Source organism: Stegodyphus dumicola, chromosome 8 (assembly GCF_044657685.1).
Source record: "Stegodyphus dumicola isolate Sdum_Otavi_A_Nest chromosome 8, ASM4465768v1".
In the NCBI taxonomy this organism is placed as follows: domain Eukaryota; kingdom Metazoa; phylum Arthropoda; class Arachnida; order Araneae; family Eresidae; genus Stegodyphus; species Stegodyphus dumicola.
In genome coordinates, this window is record NC_140775.1 from 83,519,206 (window position 1) to 83,546,873 (window position 27,668).

General features: G+C 30.7%; 1 protein-coding gene across 1 annotated transcript in view; it reads left to right on the plus strand.

Moving 5' to 3' along the window:
• The window catches only part of LOC118191638 (uncharacterized), a 53,254-nt gene that overhangs the window by 1,334 nt on the left and 24,252 nt on the right, over window positions 1-27,668 (plus strand). The window contains exon 2 of the mRNA XM_035362466.2: window positions 17,226-17,337. Coding sequence (XP_035218357.1) covers window positions 17,251-17,337 — 87 coding nt within the window. The 5' untranslated portion in view covers window positions 17,226-17,250. The remainder of the gene's footprint in view (window positions 1-17,225; window positions 17,338-27,668) is intronic.

A 27,668-nucleotide genomic window follows, 5' to 3' on the forward strand; every position in this document is an offset into this window, starting at 1 on the left:
GGTTTTTGAGTATGGCAAAATACACAAAGGTTATCCTTTTTTGGGAAATGGATGTCTTTGTGAAAGACTTTTTAAAGGAAACTCGCTTGTATTCACATTACACTTGGAGGAAAACCATGGAGGTAGGAATTAAGATGGAGTGGCCCTAATCAGTTTTTCCCCATACACTGCTTTGAAGCACTGGCAATCCGTTTGTGGTGATCAAAACATTGGGTGATTTACCATTAAGAGCAATGGGTTTTGACACGATCAGATGTAAATATTTTGTAATTATGTAGTAAATATACATATAAATGTATATATTTCAGAGTCCTAAGTATATGGAAAGAATACATATTTAAACAACATTTCATTCTGAATGGAAATAAATACTATACTTTTCACAGAACACTTTAATTTGAATGAAGTATTTTCACAAGTTTTCCTGAATTACATTGGAAAAAAATTGAATGTAATTCAATTTTATTTGGTTAAGAATAACAAAAATTAAGATCAAAGTTTATTATTAATAAATATATTTTATATATTAATAATAATATGTATTATTTCTTTTCTATTTATAGAGCTTCTTCCTAAAATACTTTCTCAGATATGACATGATTTTTTTAGCTTCTGAGGCCTCTTTTAAATGGAAAAATCAAAGTCAATTTATAATTAATGCTCTATTCGGGCCATTTAAAATTAGAGGACTTTTTATTTCAATAGTGAAATGCATTAAAAAGTACTTAACTTTCTCTAAATATTTCTGAAAGGGAATAAAAAAGGATTTTTTAAAAATATTATTTAAAACTTGGGTTGATCTTTACATTATGGTAACTTGGCGTTTTTTTGGCGAAAATTTGGCGACCAACTCTCTTACAGCAACCCTCTATTTTTTTTTTTTTCCCCGCCGCCATTTTGTCTTCACGAAGTAAAGACATGTTTCTTTTCTTTTTATCTACTGAACACTTCTTCCAACAATCTACTAGCCGAATTACACTTATGCTACAAATTTTATCTAACAAAACTGCTTAATCATGACAAATATTCACTGCAAAATTGGGAAAAAGTGCACAATACCATACTGCGTTTTTCAAAATAACACATACACATAAACCATGTACACGTCGACTTATTTTTACTTAAACATCCCAGAATTGCACAAAAATGGCATTGCGCACACTCTTCACTATATCCATGTACACTGCTTTTTTCTCATAAATTAGAAAAAATTCACGAAAATACATGACAATTTTCTCAATCTTTAAACCTGGTAAAAAGAACATATATGAAATTACCTGATCGCGAAAAAGTATTTACCCTTTCCAAATATGAAAATTTCCACATATAAAATAAATAAAATATCCAAAAACTTTTACCTCTAAATCATCTATTACATTATACACGTCACCAATGAATTCATACCGCAAACATTACAAATACTTAGTTTCAGATATTTAAATTATTTCCATGCACGTTTACTTCAACTAAAACGTATACCAAATTCCTACAAACATAAAATTCACAAAATAACTATCATTTAATTAAAATATAATTAAATTCAAAAACACTACTTAAAATATAAATGAGCACATACATTAAATTAATACATACATAAATACCCATTTCGAATTCACTTTAGTTACAGCCATGGGATCCAAAAATTCACGAACACTGTTTCACACAACACAGAATAAAGCCAAATACAAAATTTCCAGATTTTTTCCCGATTTCCCCCCTTTTCCGATTAAAGAACCGTAATTCGTCCATTAATATCACATGACATATCCCATGATCTCTCATTTCCCTCACACAAAATAATGCGTAATCGGAAGTGAGTACTGCTCACATTATTACCAAAGTCCCAGGTAGTAACCTTTATCGCCTCCAAAATGTCGCCAAACTACCAGTTACCATATTGTAAAGATCAACCAAAACTTGTAAATGAGTTGTTATAAAATATAAGGGAATAATTCTTTTAATGATACTTATCAGATTTTTTTACCCTTAGTTTTAGCAATACATATTCTAAAACTCTTCTTTATTACTTCCTTAAGTACACATCTCATGGAATCATTATAAATTTAGATACATTTAATAATTAGATTTCCTCACAGTAACTTTAACAGGAGTTTATGAATGAATAAATCGTTCATTTCAAATACATTTATGAATAATTTAATAAATATTTATGTATTTTGTTAAAGGCAGATACATGACTTTTGCAAGCATATGCATAAATACCCATACATGTTTCATATTTTTCATTTTCGGCATGTGCAAATCTTTAATTTCTGTGCATTCGCTATATTTTTTGAGTAAAGTAATTTACATAATTTAACATATACCCAAAATTTTTACATAAGAAATTTGTATAAATATAATTTGAATGAAAATTACATGCATTATTTTTAATACCCACTCAAAGGTAAATTTTTCTTCGAAATCCCTCCACGATGACATCTCTCCTTTTAGGCATATAGCCTTTGCATGCCTTACTCTATTTAATAAAAGCTTAACCTGTCCTATGTGCCTAATCACAAATATTTTAACGTGCATAATTTTATACTTACATTTAGCCATCAATTTTCAAACTTTTGACTTAAAACATGTTTTAGGATACATTCCTTATCTGTCAAATTCAAATCTTGTAGCAAATATATTTTGGCAGAGCACTCAATACCTCTTTTAGCGATTTTACGCAGTTTAATAGATCTGTGATAATATAATAAATAATTATCCATTTTGCATTTAAACATTAACCGCATTGTCATCAGATCAGTGGTGTAACTAGAACTCTTGGGCCCCTATGGAATAAATATTCTTGTGGGCCCCCCCAAAAATTTACAGTATCCAAAAAAATAAAAAAGAGAGAGAGAGAAGAAATAAAAGGGTAAAATAGAAAAAAAAAAAAAAAAAAAAAAGGTTTTGGATTTTAATGGTCAACCAAAAGGGTTTGTTAAGGTTGTTTATGCTCTTGCTGAGCACGCAGTCTACCAGTCTGCTGTTATACTTATTCTTGCTAATCTTTTCTTTTTTGTCTTTTTAGCTTTATTATTAAGCATCGTTTTCTTCATACTTATGCCACATACAGCTCAATACCAAAATCAAAAAATTTTTAAAAGCTGAATAGCAGCATATATTTAGAACTCTAGATGCAGTGTTAAGTGTTGGCAGATGTTTTTTATATTCTTTTTATTTTTTTACCAGTTTTTTATATCAGTATTCAATTTTCTTAGTAAGATGGCTAACAATTTTTTTCATAATTAAGTTTTTATGTGTTAATTTTATGTATTAAGTATTACGTTCATCTAACTTACACCATATAAAATTTGTTCAACAGCAAAATCACAATATATCTAAAAAAAAAAGCATATTTATATTTGCTATATTATTTTTTAAAAAAAAACCAACTGCTTTTACGTCAAGCTGCATAATATAGTTGTCGTAGAAAAGATAAAGTTCATAATGATTTTAATGAGTCAGCTAATACTATTTCATAAAAATATTGAATACTTCATTTAAACATGTCATGATTTTAACATGTTTACTTAAATCAATCACATCAGAAAAAATGTTCTCAAGAACAGCGCTTGTTGCTTTTAAAATGCTTAGTTTATTATTCAGTAACCTTCCAGGTTAAATATGAAAGTATCTTAGGCTTTACTGAATAGCAACACGGTGATGTGAGGAAGATAAGATAATTTTACTTCTAGCAGCAGCAACACATTGCTTTCATAGAAAGGACTTTGTTAATTAAAACTGAAAGATAACTAAATATCTTCCATTTTTTCGGCTGACAGCACTCTCATGCGTGGAGATAAAATGCTCTGTTTTGAACAGTATTGCCACTGCTTACTTTCAAATTCATTACAGTTTTACAAAATATGAAATAAGTAACAAAACAAATTGGAAATTCAAAATTCGTGCTTCCAGGTGCACATGTTTGGGAGAAGGACTACATTATTCAAAATTTAATGGCTCTAGGTTCCGTCTGTTTTTTTTTTAAATGCGAGAAATGTACACTGCTAAAAAAAAAAATGGGACAGTGCTATATCTCCCGTTCTACTGGGGCGATTCACGAAATTCAAATTGCGTTCTTTATGTCTCGAAAGTGCGACTTAGGATATATATTAGATTTATATATAGCACTATTCTAACATAGGTATTTTGACACAAAATCGGACTTTTTCTGAAATAACATACCAATTTTTTTACATATTTCGATTCCACGACTCAAATTATGCCAGAATACCAAGTTTTGTAAAAATTGTACGAGTAGTTTTTGAAGTATTAGCTCTCAAAATTTTAGCTCCTCAATGTTAATTGAATTTGGAAAATATTTATTTATATCTCTTTTTTTATTAAACTTTTTTGATTTTTTCTCTCATATTTCGAAATTTAGGTTAATTCCAAATAAAATTTACCCATTTTTTGTGTTTTATTTTTTAAATAATTTTTATAAATTTTTCGAAAAAAATTTTGAATTATAACCTATAAAATTTTTACCATCGTCTTAAAGTAGGTATATTTTTAAGCATATCTGCAAAAAATTAGACTTTTTTATTTAAAATTTTCTAAGATATACACAAATTTACATATTTTCGCGTTTTGAAATTTGGCATCTTTTTTTTGAGCGATAATAACGCCAAATGTGGTCTATGGATTTTTGTTACACTGTATTGCCACAGCTATTTTTAATCTTAAATTTCAAGTAAAATTTTACGGAGAATTAATTATATGACATTTTTTCCCTCAATGATGCGTAATAAATATTTATTAATACTATATGAAAAGCTATTTTTTAAAATAAATTTTTTAATATTTTTTTAAAATTTCTCTCTATCTTTTTTTTTTTTTTTTTTAATAATAGTAAATTTTTACCTTCGGCATTTTATCGTCTGCTACTTTACTTCATTTAAATCGAATTGTCTAAAACTGAGAATTTTCGTTTGATGTTTATTTGAATTTTATGACATTAACTGCACAATTTATTTCTAAACAAACTGATGCTTTTGAAGTGGCTGAAAGAGCGGCTGGTACTATCATCCATATTTTTAAAGCACAGTATATTTTTATAGAAACATAAGATTTAGAATAATCATTTTTATAAAAGTCAAATTATGATATAAATATACAACCCTCTAGAGACTGAATTAATGGAAGTTCAATGGTTATGTAGAAATGATCTGCAGCTACTTAATCGCTGGATAAGTCAGCAGATTCCGTGGACAAGTAAGAATAATTATATAAACAACACCCAACATTCTGAATTCAATTAACAACGACGGTACGATGCTTATTAAATGAATTCAAGAAGTTTTAAAACATAAAAAATCAACTCATTTTTTATCCTAAAATGTATTTTTGTGCATAGCATATTTTCATTATTCTAATTTAAAATTCTAATAATTCTTAAAATTCTAATTTAGAATGTAATTGTCAAGAACTGATTCCTAATCATCAGTAATATAATAAGTAATTATTACGGTTATTAATAAATCCTTCTTATAAAGTAATTGCAAATATTTCAAAAAACTTTCTGTCTGAATGCAAATATTTTTCTGTGCAAATATTTTTAATTTTATATTAATCAAGATTGCACATGATATTATTTATTTGCACTTCAATTCTTAACGTCAGTTCTAGTAGAAGTTACAAATCAATTATATTTAATTAAGGATTGGATTATTTAATTATGGCAAAGCACACGAGGGCTATCTGCCTAAAGGAAGGGATGCCTTCGTGGAGGACTTTCTAAGGGAAACTGGCTAGTATACACGTTACACATCGGGAAAAAAACCACGAAAACACCCATGCAACCAGCCCGTTCGTGGGATTCAAAACTCGAACTGAACTACCAGTGATCAGCGTCTTTACCGCTCGGCCGTTTGTGGGCTTTTATGAAATGGAAGGCGATAACTTTATTTAAAATGATTGTCAGAAATACCAAAATGTTTCGAAAAGTTGGATACTTTTTAATATACTTTCAGAATGCTTAAAGAAAAAGAGAAGAAAAATAAATTTTTTTCGTAAAATTTAGTATTTGTATTTTTTTTAAATTTAAAACTTTTCAATGTTATGATATTTGATTCTTGCGATTTCAAAAATAAAATATTTGACTAAAATATGAATAACATTTTAAGAAACCAAATGTAGGATAAAATTGTGTAAAGCAATGGGCACAATGATAAAACTGTTTAAAGCAGTGTATGCAAGTCATCCCAAGTTAAAATGTCGGTTATACATCTCTCTTATTTATACAGTCAAAAGTCTTTAATCCGGACTCGTCGGGACTTCGGTGATTCCGGATTATCGATTTTTCCGGATTATAGATCATCAGTTTAAATCTGGTAAGATGGCATGCAGAAATTATAAAATTAAAAATATGAAACCGTAATTTATAAAATAATGAGCAATTATGATCTAAAGGGTATCCAAATTTACCAAAAAAGAAGCCTAATATTTATTTGTTTACTTTATTAAACATTTCTTTTAACGCGCGGATGCGTAAAGCATACCTTACGCATAGCCGAAATTAGAAAATTGCAACCAGAAAACTATGTGATTTGCATTTGTGATATTTATAATGACGAGGAATTTGATTTAAATCATATCAAAGACGGAGTACATCGAAATTAAATACTACATTTAGTAAGGAATTATAAACCGACTAAAATAAAAACATCTGCCCTGAAGATAACGATAGTGTTGACAGATCAACTTCCAGTTCATTGCGCGCCACGCCACGATGTGCCCCCCCCCCCCGAGCAGAGCAGCGTGAAATTGATAAACAGATTTCGGAACGGTTAGATAAACAAAGGATATGCTTTTATCCATTTTTTGTAGCAATTCGTTTTTTGTTTGATGGACATCGAAACATACTTTCGTTTTCTAGATCCTTTGGATGGAAATTCTCATCGGAAATTCTATTTGACATAATCGAAAGTTCAAGCTTACTTTTAGAAAATTGCTCTTACAGTCTGCAAAAAATAGTAAGCCGGATCCAGTTTGAAGATTAAGGAACAACGCAATTATCAACATTAACTGAAATAGGTAATTAGATAATTTTAGCTTATACCGTCCGTTATACATTAAACGCGCACGCGAAAACGTATTCTGCACTTGCACAGATGCATATGCGCAGTCGTAAATGTCTTGCACACACAAGTTAAACGTCTATGCGCATGCGTCTATGCGGCGCATGCGCAGAACGATTTTAGCTTTGAGGTCCGGATTATAGATCATTCCGGATTACGGGTGTCCGAATTAACGACTTTTGACTGTATATATCTTTTCTGAACAGAACATTAAAAGGCGTGTAAAACTGTGCTTTACTGTATTTTCTCTTTTAATATAGTATGCAGTTTTCAAACTCATTGTAGTCTGGGTTACAAAGCATTCTTCCGAAAGAAACGCAGTTCAAATAAATAAAATCAAATTCTGGAAAATTGATATTAATAAATATATTTAAAATGATCAGTTCGAAGGAATAAATAGAAAATTTTAAAACAATTATCTGAAGAGACAATGTAACACAAACAATTAAAATAAAAGTATAAAAACTTAAAAATTACCTAAAATAATAACTATGACGAAAAATATATATAAAGAAAACTATTTGAAAAAAAAAATAAACGCTGCACCTTTAATTACGCAGTTCGAATAGGTAAATAGAAATTTTTAAAACAGTTATTCAAAAAAAAAAAAAAAAAAAAAAAAGTGCAACTTTAACAATTAAAATGAAATTCATAAAAGAAAAAATTACTTAAAATAATAAGTTATAATTAAAAATATAATATAAAGAATATTATTTGGAAAAAAGGAACGATGGTGACTTTTTTTCCTCTCACGGGAAAGGAAACTAGGTTGCCATATATTAAGAAGTTCGCCAAGTGAAGTATTCTTGGTGCAAACTGACAAAAAATTGCCAACATAAATTTGTGAATTTCTCCGTAAATTTCACTTCAAATTTTACAAAATTTCATATTTAGGCGTAATTTGAGTCGTAGAATCGAAATATGTAAAAAAATTGGTATGTTATTTCAGAAAAAGCCCGATTTTGTGTCAAAATACCTATGTTAGAATAGTGCTATATATAAATCTAATATATATCCTAAGTCGCGCTTTCGAGACATGAAGAACGCAATTTGAATTTTGTGAATCGGCCCAGTAGATCGGGAGATATAGGACTGTCCCATTTTTTTTTTTTAGCAGTGTACATTCATACATGCAGAATCTTCATTATTTAATTTCCTTAATAATAATACTGGGTGATAATATTTGATGGCAACAATTTGATAAGGGATACACCGTTTATAGTGAACCAAAGCAATGCATATTATATTAAACTGTAAGAATCACTCATATTGATGAATTTAATTTTTAAGTTTAATACCAGGACTGATTTTTGGAGTTTGTTACTGGAAATACCAGTAACAAATTAAATATATGTACAAAATTAAACACTCCATATGATATGTTTTGAAAACTGAGAACTGCAAATAATATAGCATGATTTCTCTTTTATTTTGCAAAGTTCATTCCAACTTAAGTACTGGAATCATGCCTAGTTACTTCTTTGATTTATACTTCAAAAATATATCTGTTGATTATTCAAGCATAATAACAAAATATATAGAAACAAAATAATACATAAAATAATTACGTAAATGTAAAATAATACCAGCATGATAAAAAAGTATTATACCTATTTTCAGACATTTTATAATTTTCTTTTAGTTTTATATTCTGTTACATATTTCATTCTACTCATATATGCCTGTATGCATATAGATATATAGAATTTACGGATTCCTTATTAACTAATATGTATATAACTAAAAATTACATCACTAATCTATTTTTCAGTATGATTAACTTCATTCTGAAGAATTTTATGCAGTCTAGTTTGCGTTAAGTCCCGAATCAAAAACAATTAAATGTTTATGCATTAGAAAATTAACCCAAAAATAGCGACCTGCAATGTATTTGTAATTTTGGTAAACGGTTCTCAGACGTGAAAAGGGTGAAAGACATTTGAGTTTCGACCACTTTCTCAAATACTCAAATATTTCAAATACATGTAGCATAGCATTAGAAATACAAAACTCACTATTACACTACAAATACTACAAATCCTCACACTACAAATCCATTGATGTATCAAATATGTGTCTTTTTGTTCCTATGTTTTTTTAAAAAGATGTTATTTGCCTTACAATTCATTGTTCAATAAAACATTTTCATAGTAAAAAAATTGCATTCATTCCAATAATTCAGTTTGTTTTTTTATTTTCCTCTCTATGAAACAGGATGCAGAGGAGTTAGATTAAACAACCCCCACATTTTCCCATGACTCTGAAGAGCTCTCTCCCTTTTTTCACCATCATCCATGTTTTGGGTCATTTGTAATTTGTGGCTTGACTGCATCTAATCATTATTCATTTAGGCCACCACCCTCGAAGGTCGTTAAGACGATCTCTGATTAGACGTTCGCATGCGTAAAACATAACTAATAGGAATAGGTTAAAGAAAAGATCTTTTTAAGATAAACATTTATCAAAAATATCAGAGAAAAGCTTTGTAAGAAACTTTTAGGTAATATTCTTATTCGGCCTACATTATTACATGAAAAGTTTCCATTGGGTTCCTTCATCTTTTAAGAAAACATTCATTTTTTATGTAAAATAGCTGATTGTTGTCTGTCCCCTTCAAAATGCTCGCTTTTAAATCGTCAAGTTTTTCGCTGATTTAGAAAGTGAATATCTAAATAGTTAGATTTTAAAGAAAAACATGCTTAAAATGTTAACACAGTTGACGCTTGTTATAATGGCTGCTCTATTACAATAACCAGTATGAAAGACCTATAATTGATAACAATCTAGTTTAGGTAAATTTTGCAAGAACTACCATTCTTTATAACATATCTTTTCTTCTGTGCGATGCAAAAAATTCAAATATATTTACACATTAACCCCTTAACTGCCGCGGAAAACGTACAAGACTCATTTCCCCAGTGCCACGGTTTTTCACACAGGCACACGTAGTTATGTGATGTATTAGGAGGAAAATAAGTGCAAGTTTTACTTTCTAAAAACTGTGTACTTTGACAAAAGAAAAAAATAAAAGAAAAAAATGAATGTACAGAATTTAATGTTTTGAGTAAAAGTATAATAAAAAGATGTAAGTATAATAAAAATGATGTTTTTGTAATGAAAAAGATCCCTAAAATGCAGTTTCGATCAATTCATTTTTAGACCAGTAAAGTGTAATATCAGGTTTCAGTGTCACACTTTGTGAAATCAGTATGTCTAAAAAAACATATATTTCTTCTGAACTGGTTGAATGCCACAATTTTATTCTTAATTTTTCGTTTGCAAGGTGTTGGTTCATATACTCATCTACAAAATGGTTAATTTCAGTAACAATAAGAAGCACGAGCAGTACATAAAAAATAATTCAAAAAAGATAAATGGGTTTGAAACATCCGTTATATCTTTCTGTATTCCTGGAACCTACTACAAAAAGCAAGCAAAAACAGAGGACACAGAATAAAAAAAAAAAAAAAAAAAAAAAAAAAAAAAAAAAAAAAACATTTTACTTAAACAACACCAGCCAATACCTCACAGTCATTACTTTCACTCCTTTAGACACATCCCTCTCTCCAATTTCTCCCCACACTTCTCTAAAATAGTATCCTCCTTTGCATACTTTGTCAAGGTCATTGTGGTGTTGCATTCGAAAGCTTTGTGAATAATTTTACGGGTAGCAGCGCAAAGTAAATGATCGTATTTTTGAATAGCGTATATATACGCCCGGGGCAGTTAACACATTGGCTGAGCAAGGCTATTATATACGCCCACAGCAGTTAAGGAGTTAATAGCTTATGCGTCATATCGAGTAAGATTTCATTATAAGTTTAAAAAATAATTAACTAAAGAAGCTTTGATATTTTTCCTCAAATTATATACACAAAGACTATTGAGAGATTTTTTATCTTTTTTAAAATTTTCTTTCGAAATGAACCATTACCATGAGATATATATAAATAAATTATTTGCATAACTAAGTTTTAAAACAAAAATAGCTCGCCTCAACAAATCCAAACAACAGTCTGACCCTGGTTATAGCTAATGACTTAAAAACTATCCTCCAGAGAGGAATCAAAACTAAAATATAGAGCCCATTTTTTTAGTCCAAAGGGATTTGAGTCCCGACTATTACTTTCATTTTGGCATTTTGCGTTTGACTCCTATAAATGTGGGTTCACTATTCAAAATGTTGCCACAAAATGTTAGAGTCCTGCATTATATTTGAAGAAATTAAATAATGAAAAATCTGCATAAATTTATTTCTCACATTGTGATAAAACAACGGTATCTAGAGCCATCCAATTTTGAATGACGTAATCCTGCTGCGAATATGGCCATCTGAAATCCCAAATTTGGAATTTGTTTTATTATCGAATTCATATTTTGCGAAACTTTAACGAATTTTTTAGTAACAAACTCGATGATTTAAAAGCGAGCAATGGCAACACTCTACCGGGGGGGGGGGAGAACCTTTTTTTCTCCAGTGTGTGGAACTGTGTATCGGAAATCCTAAAGATATGCTTATTTTAAAATTATTTTGCGACATTGCTATTGAACTAAATTTTATGGTTTAAGTGCAAAGAACATGATATTTAATAAATAAAGGTAACACACAAAATGTTAAAAAAAAAATGCCCCTTTAGACATAATCTAAAACTGAAACATTAAAAAAATTTTTTTGAATATTTTGTTACATTTATTATAATATTTTATTTATTTATTTTTATTTTATATTTATTTTATTAATTTTTATTTATTTATTTTAAAACCTTTTTAACTCATCTCGAAAATTTACCGCTTTGAATATTTGTGTATTGTTCGAAGAGTAACCTTGACACTGAATGAGGCAGGAGGAGTTTTCTTTGCCATTTGTTTTTTATTATTATTATTAATCAGTGCAATACAGATTTCAACTGTTATACTTACTTGCCAGGATCCCCGATCTGTGTCATATATATACATATAAATGCAGTTCAGCAGGACATTTAAGTGCCCCTAAGCCTTCGGGCCCCTATATGACAGCATTCTTTGTATACCCTTATTTACGCCACTGCATCAGATCGCAATCTTGATTGCCTTACTTTGCATATATCGCCGAATCTGCAAATGTATTCATCTTCTGTTCCACACGTTGTGTAAAACTGTACATAATTTTACACAAATGTGTGTTACAAATCAAGGAAAAGTTAACTTATTCACATAACTGTGTGTATATTTATTAATTTTGATGAGGATTGCAGCATTTGGTGGTAATTTTTTTAATTAACCCAAATAAGTAAAACACGTAAATTCGAAGTGATTATTTTTTAGTTATATAAAAATAAAATGATGAGTTTAAAATGAGCAACTGTAATGCCTCTCTTCTAAAAACTTTTAAAAAGTACGTTACAATAATATGTGGATGACAAAAAAATTTATTTTATTTAAAACATTTTGGTGTTTGGAACATAAAATAAAAGTAGCGAATACTCTGTCAAGGGTATCGAAAGACGTGTACAATTTTAAAGGTGCCATAAGGTATTTTTCATTCTTTAGCATAACGTTTTTGCTAAAATCTATATTTTTGTTATTCAACAGCTTAGAATTTTATAAAACAAATTCATAATCAAAATTGCTGTTATTAGTTATCGAAAAATAATCAAGATGTGATTTTTGCATAAATGTCACTAAACTATGCAAATTGCTATGATCCATCGCACTATGAATGTTCCTTTTATGCGCAAGTGTCCCATTTTTCGATTTGTACGGAACTGTCATGTGTTGAAATACTGTCAAAGGAACTTCTGAATGTAAACAAGAATCACTCCATTTGGAGACCGAAGCCTCGGAGCAGTGCTTCACTTGTAGTGCCAGTTTGGCCATTCCTTTCTTTCTTACCACCATGCCAAAAACATGAAAAATAATCATACAGTCAGCCCCCTTTCTTGGGTTTGAACACTCAAGACAAGCTGCCACTAAGTAGTCTTTAATTGCTTGCCCATTGGTGGGACTTATTTACATATTATAATTATTTAGTAAATTTTAGGTACTTTTCTACTGGAACCAGATGCATTCATACATTACAGAATCCAATCCCGATAACAGGAGAATACATAATTTTAATGTAGTAAATATGCATTCAGATATGATTTCAGTAACTAAAATGTATACGCATGTGTTACATTTTTTTATTCAATACGGTATAACTCGATTTAACCAGTCTAATCAGTGTAGAGTTATATATGCTAATACATTTTTGAAATAACCATTGATCAAATTTATTTTCATAAAATACACCTAAATGTATTATTTTTGTTCAAATAGTTTTCAACAATAATGTTATTTTAAAATACATATTACATAAAATATACATCAGTTTAATTTTAAAGCTTTCTATTTAAATAACACAAGGAAAATATTATGCATCTATAAGTACTAAAATACTGTGTTACTTCCTTACTATAGCAGCACCCAAGATTTAATCACTAACCAACCAAGACATCTCGCCACATGTTCTTATACCTTGCTACATGTTACATCTTGGTTGCTCAGTGAATAAATTTTGGAGGCCACTATAATAAGGAAGTACCAATATATGTTACATCTTGGTCGATTAGTGATTAAATTTTGGGTGCCGCTATAATAAGGAAGTACGAATAATATTAAATATCTATTACCAAATGTGTTGTTTTTAAACCTTAAAACCTGTTTATTCCATGAATGAAATCTGGAAAATTAATATAGTTGAACTATGTAATTAGTTTTAAAAGTATAACTTTAAAAAAGAAAAATGTAAAATTAAAAAAATATAAAAATCTCTCTCTTAATATCCATTAAATGACTGGTACTTTTCCACTAAAGCTGTGCCATGTATTTTCAGCGCCATGCTGGGACATATTAGTGTATTTCTTTTCTTATGCCTTTGGCCTAATGTAAAACAAAATAGAATAATTAGTAACTAAGAAAATATTCTTGAACTTCACAATAAAATTCTCCAAAAACCTATTATGCATAGAGATAGGGAGAGAATATGGCTGATGTTATTTTTTCATTTTGTGAATTGTTTCATCAATTTCCACTATTTTGCACTGTTTATCAATTTTAATATTATAATGAGATAACAAAGAATTACCAAACACCTCTTTTATGTAATTATTCCAATCAACCATTGTGTTGCAATTCATTTGAAGCATGCCTGCTAGAACTCAGTAGATATCAGTATAGTGGAACCTCGAGATACAAGTTTAATTTGTTCCAGCATTGAACTCATATAGCAAATTTCTTGTATTTAGAAACCCCCATTGAAAATAATGAAAATCCAGTTAATCCATTCTGCATCCTCAAAAATCTCATTGCCATCTTATCTTCAGTCGACGTACCTGGTGTTTCTTGGAGAAGTCCAAATACAGATTCTTGGCCTTAGTGCAAATGATAACTTCTGATACCGAATTGCCTTTTAACTGCTTCTTGTTAATCCATACCAACAACAGCTTCTCAGCATCTTCCAGGAGATTTGGACAGTGCTTGAAAATTACGGTAACTCCTTTGGCCACATCAAGCCTTTTATTTTCTTCCATCTTCAGAGTAAAGCAGTCTGTCAATGTCGAATGGCCACAAGTCTTCGCCAATTCCATCACTCTTACACCACACTTATGTTTATCTTTGATTTTTTTCTTAATTTCAACGGCCATGGCTTCCTTCTTTTTCTTTGCAGCACTATCAGAGGCAACAGTCTTCTTGGAAGGCATTGTGAAATAATTATTTTCAGAATTAAATGTAAAAAATAACTCACAAACACGTAGATACAAGAACACTGAGTGAACTGACGAAGGGATTCTCTCAGTCGAGCCGGATCGGAAAACATGCTACGTATACTAACAGCCTTTCTCACTGCTCATTACTCGAGTCATTGCTTGTATTTAGAGATGAATTTTTTGCTCATGCTTTCCTCGTATCTCGAATTTCTCGTATATAGAAGTGCTCGTATCTTTAGGTTCCACTGTACCTGATAACTTACGTGAAGGAATTCTATAGCTATAATGAAAGGAATATGTAATCTATCAAAGCATTTTTTTACACGTGTTTCTTTAACAGAAAGGCAGGTTGTATGTTCATTTTAGATTTGAGTTATTAATTTCATGAGATATTAATTTCATGAAGTGGTTATTCAAATGCAGGCTTTCTTTGTGAAGAATGTCCCTTAAACAAGCAACTACTATTATGTCTTCCGAATGTCCCTTTCTTCAGGAAACATAATAGTTATCAGTTGGCAAATTCTAAGCTGTAAAATCCATTGTGGGAGTGAAGATTAGTTAAACAATATGGTTGTGTGACCTGAAAAATAATTATCACCAGGAAATAAGTTAAACAAAACTGGCAAATCTGTCACTTAGGAAGTATATTAAAAAAGAAAAAAAAAGAGAACTTCTGAGGGATGCTGCTTTAATGGAAGTAACTTAGTTTTAGAAATTCTTTTGGAATATTGTCAGTGGTAGTCTGTTGACAAATTTTTTAAAAAATGTCAAATATTTGCTTGGAATTTATTATATAGTTTATTAAAATCTTGGATGTGTCTGCTTTCATAATTTAACCGTCTGAACATTATGTTTTTGGTCCTGAAATTTCGTCTCCAGAATGTCATGAATGAGTTGATTTTAAAATGACCCTCACACTTAGTATCTTGAAAAGAATTAGAGAGCCATTCTTCTATGTGGAATTTTATCATCCTTGGAGGGTCAATGGCTTTGAAGAATTTTTTTTTTTTTTTTTTTTTTTAATATTGAACAAAATTTTATTGGCATCAATGCCAACTCCGAGTATAGATCACATAGGAGCTTTCTAGATTGGGAGATAGTTTTTTAAGGGTATAGGTTATTCTCCTAAGCAACAATGAAATAAAAATAAACTATTCTTTGAATCCTAACTATGTTTAATTTACACAAGGCTTCGGCTACACTAGTTGTATAGAGTGCCAAAAATGCTGGAGTTGTTACTAATTGGCATTATCTGTTAATAATGTGAATACTTGAATATCAATCCAGATAAGAGATTTCATAGTCTGTTACTTTCATGTTATCTGCAGAGAGCAATTGTTAACATTTTTAAATATGAATTTTAGCTATAAGTAATTAGGTGATGAAAATGTTTATAGCCAAAACAAAAAATTGCAGAAAGTACAAACATTCTTTATTTTTTGACAAAGTAGTAAATAGACTAGAAGAGAAACATGCTAATGTGACAATCAAAATTGTGAAAACAACCTTGTATTTAGCATAAGTATAATGAAACACTCAATCAATTTCGAGGACAGCTAAAGGTCCCTCCTCATGAGGAGAAAGAAATACCTAGAAAGAAGAAAATAAAGGAGAAGGAGTCTCAGAAACACGTGGTCCTTATCAGCACTGCATGTGGTTATAACTGGATTTTTAATCAGAGTTGCACTGGCCGCCTACTTTTATCAGAAAAGGCGAAATTAACAAGTCTTCAATAGCGTATCATAGTTGGACATTTAACCATAATTTTGACTTTGGGTCTGCAAAAATTATCCAAAAGGCTTCTTCCATAGGTGAATTGGATTTTCTTGAGGCTTTTCACATTCACAAAGATTTAGCAGGTTTAGTTAATGATTTGAAGTCCAATCCAGTCCTTCCTAATGCCTTTAAAATTCTATCTTAATTCAGTTATTTTTGCCGATAGATGGCGTTACCTCCTCACGTTTGGTACTACCAGAGGGTATAAAAATCCGTTCAGTGGTTGCTTTCCATTATTTGAAGTTCAGATTTTGAGTGTGAAGGTTGCATTTGCCCCTCACTCCTTATTTTAACTTTGCTAATTTTTCTTGTCCTTTATGCTTGATCAGATAGCCTGGCTCAGTAAAAGTAGGCGGCCAGTGCAACTCTGATTAAAAATCCAGTTATAACCACGTGCAGTGCTGATAAGGACCACGTGTTTCTGAGACTCCTTCTCCTTTATTTTCTTCTTTCTAGGTATTTCTTTCTCCTGATGAGGAAGGACCTTTAGCTGCCCTCGAAATCGATTGAGTGTTTCATTATACTTACGCTAAATACAAGGTTGTTTTTAAGATTTTGAAAGTAGTAAATATTAAAATGTTTAATATTAATATTTTATCTTTTTATCAACTATATATATTAATTGCATTTATTTTATTTTTAGACTCTTTTGCTTATTCACATTGACAATGGAAGTAAAACAAGCTACAAAACTTTTAGGATGGAATACGCATTACATAAGTAGTTCCTCGGGTGTTTTAAATATATGTGAAATTGTAAGTTCATTTTTTCATTGTCCATGCTTTTTAATTCTGTATCTAAATATGATAATATTTTTTTATCATATGCCGTTTAAGATAAATCCGTATTATCAATAATCTGGGTGAATGTTATTCTTGTCCTAAAAATTATTTTCCTTTTAACAAATTTAAAGTTTTTAAATATTATACTGAGGAACCTAGTTATGTGATAAGATCAAAGTATCACTTTATTGTTAAATAATGAAGAATTTGTATGTATATGTATTCCTCACAATGTACGTATATATACTCCTCACATTGTGGAAAAACAGCATCACCTAAAACCAGCAAATTTTGAACACTTATAGTCCTTCACCCGTACATTGCACCTTGAAGCTCAAAATTTGAATTTGTTTTTTATTTCTTGTGTGAATTTAATGATATTGTGATTAACAGATTTAGCGATTTAAAAGCAATTTATTGCTTTTTAGCTAAGTATTTATTGCCATTTAGCTAAGATATTTGTCTTTCAAATTTAATAAACAAACTCAGCAATTTTTTTTTTTTTTTTTTTTTGAAATTTTAAATCCTTGTGCACCACATAGTATTACACAAGGCTTACAGAGGTAAGTAAAAAAAAAAAAAAAAAAAAAAAAATACAACAACACAACACAAAATAAACTTAAAAATTCACAGATGATACGTAAGAGATAAATTTACAGAAGAAAGAGAAATCCATTTTATGTTGGACAAATACATGAAGAGGGGGAGGAAATGTAATATTCACAGAGTTTAACCTAGAAATGAGTTCCTTTTGTCCTTCCTTGAGCTTTGAATAATAGAACAACAAATGTTCGACATTTTGCACTCCCCCGAAACTGCATGAACACAAGTCTGTACTAGATAATCTAAATCTCTTCAGATATGAATTGAATTTACCATGTCCAGTTAGAAATTGAGTAACTTCAAAATTGCAGAAAAAGTGTTTATTATTCAGTCTGTGAGGAAGGGAAGGAAAATATCGGCCCTTTCATTTCCTAGATTGCCAGTGTGGCCACGTACATGAGAAAAGATAACATCAACACCTTTATTATTAAGGTCTTTAAGAAGAGCATGGGAAGTCACAATTAATTTATTATATGAGAAGATATTCCTAAGAGAAAATAAGGATGAAAGAGAATCAGTGCAAATAAGAAATTTAGCACTTAGCGAACAGTTGTTAGATATCCACTTAACTAACTCACTAATGCACAGTAATTCGGCTTGGAAAACACTGCATTCATTGGGAATTCTAAAGAGTTTGTATTCCAGTTCAGAACCATTATGGAAAACGACATAAGCTAATCCAATTCGATTATTAATTTTACTGCCATCTGTATAACACACAACAGGGAAATTATCATCAACAGAATTGTCCATAAATGATAGTTTGAATTGGCAAACAATTGACAGGATGAGGAAGATCTTCAAACAACACCTTGGTATCGAACATAAATTTGCTGATGGTATCTTTAAACTTTTTGTCATTCAAAACATGAAGGTCAATCGGAGGAAATCCTGAAATTGCGAAACAGGCTTCATAGCTAATTGTTCTGTAGCCACGCACAACTCTTAGTAAAATTCTTCTTTGAATTCTGCGAAGTATACGGGAATTAATCTTCTTTTCTAAAGCTGTTCCCCACACTCTAGAAGCATAGCAAATAAAGGGGACAATACCCTGCTTATAAATCATATCAATAACATTAGATTTTAAACCAAAAGTATTGCAAGCGACACGATTAAGTCCTCTAAGTATATTTTCACACTTATTGGATAAATACATAATATGATTTTTCCAACAAAACTTATAATCAAGAATAACGCCTAAATATTTAATTTCATTCACCGTTTCGAGTAAGGTATTATCGAAGTACAGTTGTTGGTTTGTATAGCTGACATGCTTTCTTTTAATTATCATAATTTTAGATTTATTAGGATTGAATTCCAATTTCTGTTCTCTGGACCAATTGGAAACAATATTAAGGGTGTTTTGAGCTGTATTAAAGAGAGTAATGGGACACTTCTCTTAAAAGCAAATTAGTAGATCATCAGCAAAAGCAATTGTTTTACAACTCGGACAATGTGAGTGTCTATTGAGTAGATCATTCATAATTAAATTCCACAATAAAGGTCCGGAAACCGAGCCTTGAGGGCAACCTCTTTACAAAATGCGGGAGGAAGAAACGTGGCCAAGGGAGAGCAATGCAGATCTGTCATGCAGAAAATCTTTAATTAGGTTATAAATATTACACGGAATACCAGCTTTCCTTAAAAAAACAAGTATCCCAGGCCACCAGGCATGGTCAAAAGCACATTTGATATCAAGAAACACTAAACCTGTGTGTAAATTTCTCTTCTTACCTTCGTCCACTATTCTTTTAAGTACGAAAGAGCATCTTCACAACTCTTATGAGGGGTAAAACCAAACTGTGCTTTATTTAGCAGTTTTTTATTATGCAAGAACCAGGTAATTCTATTAACAAACAGCTTTTCTAGGCATTTTCCTAAACTGGGAAGAAGACTAATGCATCTCAAGTTATCTAAATGCGGGATACGAGGACCACTATTCTTAGGGATTAAAACGACATTCCCTGTTTTCCAGCAACGAGGAAATGAACCAAGCTTCAGACAAGTATTGAAGATTTTGGAGAATAAATTTGGAAACATTCTATGAACTTGCTTCAAAATTTCATTTCAAATAGAATCAAGACCAGGAGCTTTATTGCATTTAAGTTTTTCTATAACACTATTAATTTCTGACATAGTAAATGGAGGATCTGGATTAGCAACATAATTTAACAAAGTTTCAGCCCTAATCATTCTATGAAACGAATTATCTGTGCTAAAATGGTCCGTGGGAAAGCTTCTGTTAAGAACCTCATTAGCAGTTTCTTCAAGCGACTTTGTACAATTACCAGATGGGAGATAAATTCCACTGACTTCAATTCCTTTCATAAAATTTTTCTTTATACCATTCGTATATATTTTTTTCCAAACATTCCTTTCATTTATACTCATTAGGAATTCTCTCCAAGACTTAAGCTTTGCATCCTGGAGCTTTAAACTGTAACTATGCCTTAAGTGAAGATTTTTTTGTTTATATAACTCTCTAAGAGTATCGAAGATTTTGGAGAATTTTGATTTTGGAGAATACGATTTCGTTGAAACCTACGTCTAGCAGCGTTAACCTGTTTTCTCATACATTCGATTTCAGTAGTCTGTCAAGGTACGTTATGAACCCTTGACTTTTTTAGAGGCATGGAAGCCTTAAATGCGTTATAGAGAATCAAGACAAAATTTTCTAGGCGAGAGTTTAATGCATGCTTATCCGTACAGCACTCAATAAACTGCGAAAACTCATCAATCGACTGCTTACATGTATTTAAAAAAAATATTCCAGTTAGCTTTCTTTACACTGAAGACAATTTTGCTGTTTTTTCTGTCATAGAGAATGTTATTAGAAGCTACAGATAGTTCAAACTCAATCGCACAGTGATCAGAAAGGCATTCATAATCTGGTTGACACCAACACAAAATATCTGCAAGAAGATCAAATCCCACAACCGTAATGTCAATATAGCTTGAACCTTGAGTACTACAGAAAGTAGGACCACAGTCTTCGTTTAGAACGAACAAATTATTCATACTTAAAAATTCACAAAGTTTAACCCCTCGAGAATCTGAAACTGGACTATGCCAAATTTCAGATTTGCTGTTGGCATCCATAGCCCAAATCAATCTATTACAATTTTTTGAAGCTAATGCTACATTAATTTTATGCAAATCCAAGTCGATATTTCTATTAGGTTCAAAATAATAGGAAAAAGAAGATAAAATCTTGAGTATTGAGAATAACATGAATAAACACCATATTATAATCAAGATTATTAATATCAAGCAGAGTAGACAGCATTTGATTTCGTACAATAATAGCAGCTTTAATGGTATCACTATTAGCATCAAAGTAAACCCGGTAAGAGGAAGGCAAGTTGGGAAGAGAGCATTTATAAGAGTGAGGCTCCTGAACAAGAGCGATATCAATGTTAGAATTTTCCATATTTAAACTCAGCAATTGAAAAAAAAAAAAAAAAGTGTTGCTACTGCCTGAAATAAAATATTTTTCTCTTCGATGCACTAGTGTATTGCCATTCAGCAAAGCTTAAGATAATTAATTTTTTTCCATATTTAATGTGTCTGTTATTAATTAGTAGACATAGTGAATTAAAAGCAATAAATATATTTCTTCATCTGTATTATTATTAATTACTAACCGGACTTATGAAATCATATCAACTGAGCTCATTTAAATCAATACAGTACAAAGTCCAAAATCCGGACTCATCGGGACTTCGGCGATTCTGAATTTGGGATGTTTCTGGATATTAGATCATAAATTAGGGAAAGTGCAAAATCATCCACTGATTGGTGCGTTTTTAAGATTTGCATATATTCAGTATCCACACATCAACCTATTTTCACTTAAAAAAAATCCCAGAATTGCACAAAAGTGGCTTTGCACACTCCCTTTATCCATGTACACATCGAACTATTTTCACTCGAAAAGTCAAAGAAAATTGACAAAAATCCAGTTCTTCTTACTCTTGTAAAAAGCGTCAAACAAATAAGTGGGCGATTCTGCACTTTATCCCATCAATTTAAATCTGGTAAGATGGCATGTAGAAATTATGCAATTAAAAATATTGTGGTGTTGCGCGGCCCCAACCTACACGCAACAATAATAGTGACTGCTATGAACTGGAAAGTTCACAAAACTCTTAAGAAGGGTTTAACTCCCTTTTTATTCTACTTTAGAAGTTACAGATGCATGCATTTGGCGCTCACAAACTACGCCGACCCGGCGGTAAAATAAAAATAAGAAACTAAAAATGAATAATAACAAGTTACTACCTACGAGGCTCTCTAAACGTAACTAACCTAACCGCGTTCTAAGATCCCGCTGATATTTCAGCAAACTTCTGAATATTAAGTTGAAAGACTCAACTATCTGCCGAGGCAAGCACACAAGCCGAAACGCGCAGTTCTTCAATTTCTACCTAGCCACCTTCACGCTCGTGAAGCAAGAAAGCACACTTACGAACTTGTTTCCCTTCTATTTAACTCAAAATTACTTCTGCTAAAGATTTGAATACTTTGCGTGTTCTACTAAAATTTACATACTCTGGCATTGGCAATTCCAGGGGAAAGTAAGGCTTGACAGGAAAGATAGTTTAAACTTAAAATAAATGTTAGTTAAAATAAATATAAACCCTACAATATGAAATCACAATTTATGAAATAAATAACAATTAGGATCTAAAGGGTATCAAAATTTACAAAAACAAAAACAAAAAAAAAAAAAAAAAAAAAAAAAAAAAAAAAAAAAAAAAGCTTAATATTTATTTGTTTACTTTACTAAGCATTTCTTTCAATGTAAGTTGTTTAAGTTGCTTCCACCAAAAATCCAGAAAGTTTCTTTTTCTTTTTTCTTATGTCATACACAGCTGGCTTCCCAATGCCATACTCCTTGCATAATTTTGAGACGAATTGTTGATCCTTTGGCTGCTCCAGAATTGGAAACTCTTTTCGACATAATCAAAAGTTCAAGCTTAGTTTTTATAAAATATCCGTAATAATAACAGTCTGCAAAATTTAATAAGCTGGATCAAATTAGAAGCAGCATTAGGGCGCAGCGCAGTCTGCTGTATAACTGAAATGCTTCAGAATTAATAAAGATAATTTTAGCCTAGCTTAATAGCATCCGTTATACATTATTGGCTGTGTATCACAAGATTGGCAATGAAAGCCAGGTTGTTTCGCTAAATTTTGTTTTGCTCTTATTGCATACTTTATTTATTAAATATCACGTTCTATGCACTTAAACCATAAACTTCAGTTCAAGAGCAATATCGTAAAATAATTTTAAAATGAGCATATCTTTAGAATTTCCGATACACAGTCTTGCATGCTGGAGATAAAAATATTTTTTCGTACTTTTCCGTTTTGCCTCTGAAGGCGATAAAGTCGCCAATAATGATACAATTGATGCCAAACGGAATATCTTCTCTGGTAACCTTTTATGCCTCATTTTCAAAACAACAAAAAGTTGCAACTATTTCTTATTAGATTGATTGTTTCTTTCAATACTGGCATACAATTACATAGAATTTTTACAAGATAGTTTTATTCCCTAAGATCATTCATGGTAATTAATTCAATTAGGATGCAATCACACCGCTCACCCGAAGGCAAAAATATAGAAAAGGCAAAATCAAGGGTTAAATTCATCAATTCTAATGAGAATGCACTAGCGAAGTAAAGCACTGTGGTTTTACATAATTTCTGAGTAAGCTATTCATACATATTGAAATAATTCTTGCATTTAAACTTGTAATCCAAATTAAGATTTAACTTGAAATTAATGTAGATAATTACTGAGATAATTAGATTTTTGTAGCGTAGTTTATGTGAGATGAAATCACTTGGGGTCAGGTGATACGAACCGGCGAATCAGGATGTTGAACCATGAAAGCATATTAAATTCTTAAATTAATGTCTTTTTACAAATCTATTGTCTTTATATATTGGCTTTTTACAAAATTTTAAACCGTATTGAAATGTTTATGCCTTCAAAATAAAAAATTCTTAGAACTAACATTTGTTAAATTTTTTTATGTGTATACTGTATGTTGTCACCAATAAAGCCTGCTTCACGAGATTTGTGCAGCTGAAACGGAAATATATATATATATATATATATATATTTTTTTTAACAGTGTTGACATTGCTTGCTTTGAAATAGTTTAGTTTGTTAATCAAGAAGTGTTACAAAATATGAAATCGATAATAAAACAAATTTCAAATTCAAATTAGGGCTTCCACATGCTATATTCTATGGAAGGTTATGTTATTCAAATTTTGATGGCTCTAGGTACTGTTGTTTTATCACAATGCGAGAAACATACATACATTCATGCAGATTCTTCATTATTTAATTTCTTTAAATATAATACAGGGCGATAATATTAGGTGGCAGCAATTTAAAAAGTGAAGCAACAATTATCGTGAATCAATGCAAAATGCCAAAATAAAATTAGTAGTCCTTCTGGGCAAATTTCCTCTTTGGACTAGAAAAAGAAAAAAAAAAAAAAAAAAAGGGTAAGAATGAAGGGTACCCCTTGTATTATCATGAAGTTGTTGTTTCGTTTATGGTAGCCTGAGTAGTTGAATGTTGTGGAAACCCTATTATGACATAATCGGTTGCATTCGTAAGGGCTTGTGTATGTATCGGTTAGGAAGTATATTGCTTGTTTTGTAGTTTAGACAGTAAAATGGCTGAATGTGGTAAGATTAATTTAAAGTTTCTGTATGATTTGGGAAAAAAGGGTGGTAAAGAGCATTACTTAAGTGGTGTGTAAATGAAGGTTAACATAGTAGCCATTATTAAGTGTCCTGTTTGTAGGAAGGAAATGCGTATGGTCGAACATCGGACAATAATGGTGCTACAGAGGATATTTTTTACTCTTATTTTGTGAATTTATGTGGCGACACCAGTATACAGATTCTAGTTCAGATAATTTTAGGAAGATTTTAGATGCTGTTAAGGAATTTTGTTTGACTGAAGACATGTTAATCTGTAAATAAGTTAAGTGGATATTTCCTTTGTGTAGTGCAAAGATGAATTTTGTTTTTTTATGTTATTTCATTATTTGATTTAAAATGTAGTTTATTGAGATTATATATTTTTTTGTTGGCTGCTCCTTTGACTTTTTAAGTGAATATAGTTCGATGTGTACATGAACAAAGTCAAGGGAGTTCGCAATGCCTAGTTTTTGCAATTCTTTGATGTTTTTTTAAGTGAAAATAGGTCGATATGTACATGGATAAAGGGAGTGTGCAATGCCAAGTTTGTGCAATTCTCTGATTTTTTTAAAGTGAAAATCGATCGATGTGTACATGGATACCGAGCTCGTGTAATTCTTTGTCTTGTTATTTTGGCTTTGTGAATCGGCGTTACACAAGCCAAAATAATAAGTCAAAGATTTGCACAAACTCGTTATCCACATACTGCCAAAAATCGACAATTTTCTCCAAGGGGTACCCGTAAATATATTTTTACCAAAAAAAAAAAAAAAGGGGGGGGGGAATGGAAGGAAATGTAAGTTTACTTTTTGCTTGTTCTTATATAAATTTAACTCTTCATGAGTACACTTGAGTAATACAGTCAAATACCGAAAATCCGCCGACCTGAAATCCCCCAACTCCTGAAATTCGCATTGTGTCTCAAAATACAGTCAAAAGTCTTTAATCTGGACTCATCGGGACTTCGGCGATTCAGATTATAGGTTTTTCCGGATTATAGATCATCAGTTTAAATCTGGTGAGCTGGCATGCAGAAATTATAAAATTAAAAATATGAAACTGTAATTTATGAAATAAAGAGCAATTATGATATAAAGGCGTATCAAAATTTACAAAAAAAATTAATATTTATTATTTTTCTTTATTAAACATTTCTTTCAACGCGTATATGCATAATGCATACATTGCACATAGTCAAAATTAGAAAATTGCAACCAGAAAACTATTTGATGCATATTCGTGATATTTATAATGACGATTAATTTGATTTAAATCATATCAAAGACGGAGTACATCGAGATGAAAGACTACATTTAGTAAAGGATTATAAGCCGAATAAAGTAAAAACATCTGCCCTGAAGATAAGGATAGTGCTGAAAGATCAACTTCCATTGCGCGCCGCGTCCCCCCACACTCCGCACAGCATCCTGAAATTGATAAACAGATTTCGGAATGGTTAGAGAAACAAAGGATATGCCTTTATCCATTTTTTGCAGCAATTCCACTTTTTGTTTGATGGACATACAAACATGCTTTCGTTTTATAGATCCTTTCGTAGCTCCAGAATCGGAAATTCTTTTTGACATAATCGAAAGTTCAAGCTTACTTTTATAAAATTGCTCTAACAGTCTGCAAAAAGTAATTAGCCAGATCCAATTAGAAGATTAAGGAACAACGCAATCTGCTACATTAACTGAAATAGATAATTTTAGCTTAGCTTATACCATCTGTTATACATTAAACGCATATGCGTAAACATATTATGCGCATGCATAAACGCATTATGCATTTATGCATGTGCAGAAAGTTTGTAGCTTTGAGGTCCGGATTATGGACATCTGGATTAAAGACTTTTGACTCTATAAACGTTCAGTTTATAGGTTCCGGAAAATGCAACATTGAGTACGAAGTATCAAAGAAAAAGTACTTACCGAATAACGAGATCATAATTACCGAATAATAATGAGTCATAATGGAAATACCAAATTATTGATATCATGATAAAAGTTTTTTCGGTTGATCTTTAGATTATGGTAACTTTGCGATTTTTTGGCGAAAATTTGGCGACCAACTCTCCTACAGCAACCCTCTATTTTTTTTTTCCCGCCGCCATTTTGTCTTCACGAAGTAAAGACATGTTTCTTTTCTTTTTATCTACTGTACACTTCTTCCAACAATCTACTAGTCGAATTACACTTATGCTAGAAATTTTATCTAACAAAACTGCTTAATCATGACAAATATTCACTGCAAAATTGGGAAAAAGTGCACAATACCATACTCCTTATGCGTTTTTCAAAATAACACATACACATAAACCATGTACACATCGACTTATTTTTACTAAAACATGACAATTTTCTGAATCTTTAAACCCGGTAAAAAGAACATATATGAAATTACCTGATCACGAGAAAGTATATACCCTTTCCAAATATGAACATTTCCACATATAAAATAAATAAAATATCCAAAAACTTTTACCTCTAAATCATCTATTATATTATAAACGTCACTTAGTGTCAAATATTTAAATTATTTCCATGCACGTTTACTTCAACTAAAACGTAAACAAATTCCTACAAACATAAAATTCACAAAATAACTGTCATTTAATTAAAATATCACTAAACCATGTACACGTCGACTTATTTTTACTTAAAAAAAAAAATCCCAGAATTGCACAAAAATGGCATTGCGCACACTCTTCATCATATCCATGTACACTCCTTTTTTCTCATAAATTAGAAAAATTTCACGAAAATACATGACAATTTTCTGAATCTTTAAACCCATTAAAAAGAACATATATGAAATTACTTAATAACGAAAAAGTATATACCCTTTCCAAATATGAAAATTTCCACGTATAAAATAAATAAAATATCCAGAAACTTTTACCTCTAAATTATCTATTATATTATAAACGTCACCAACGAATTCATACCGCAAACATTACAAATACTTAG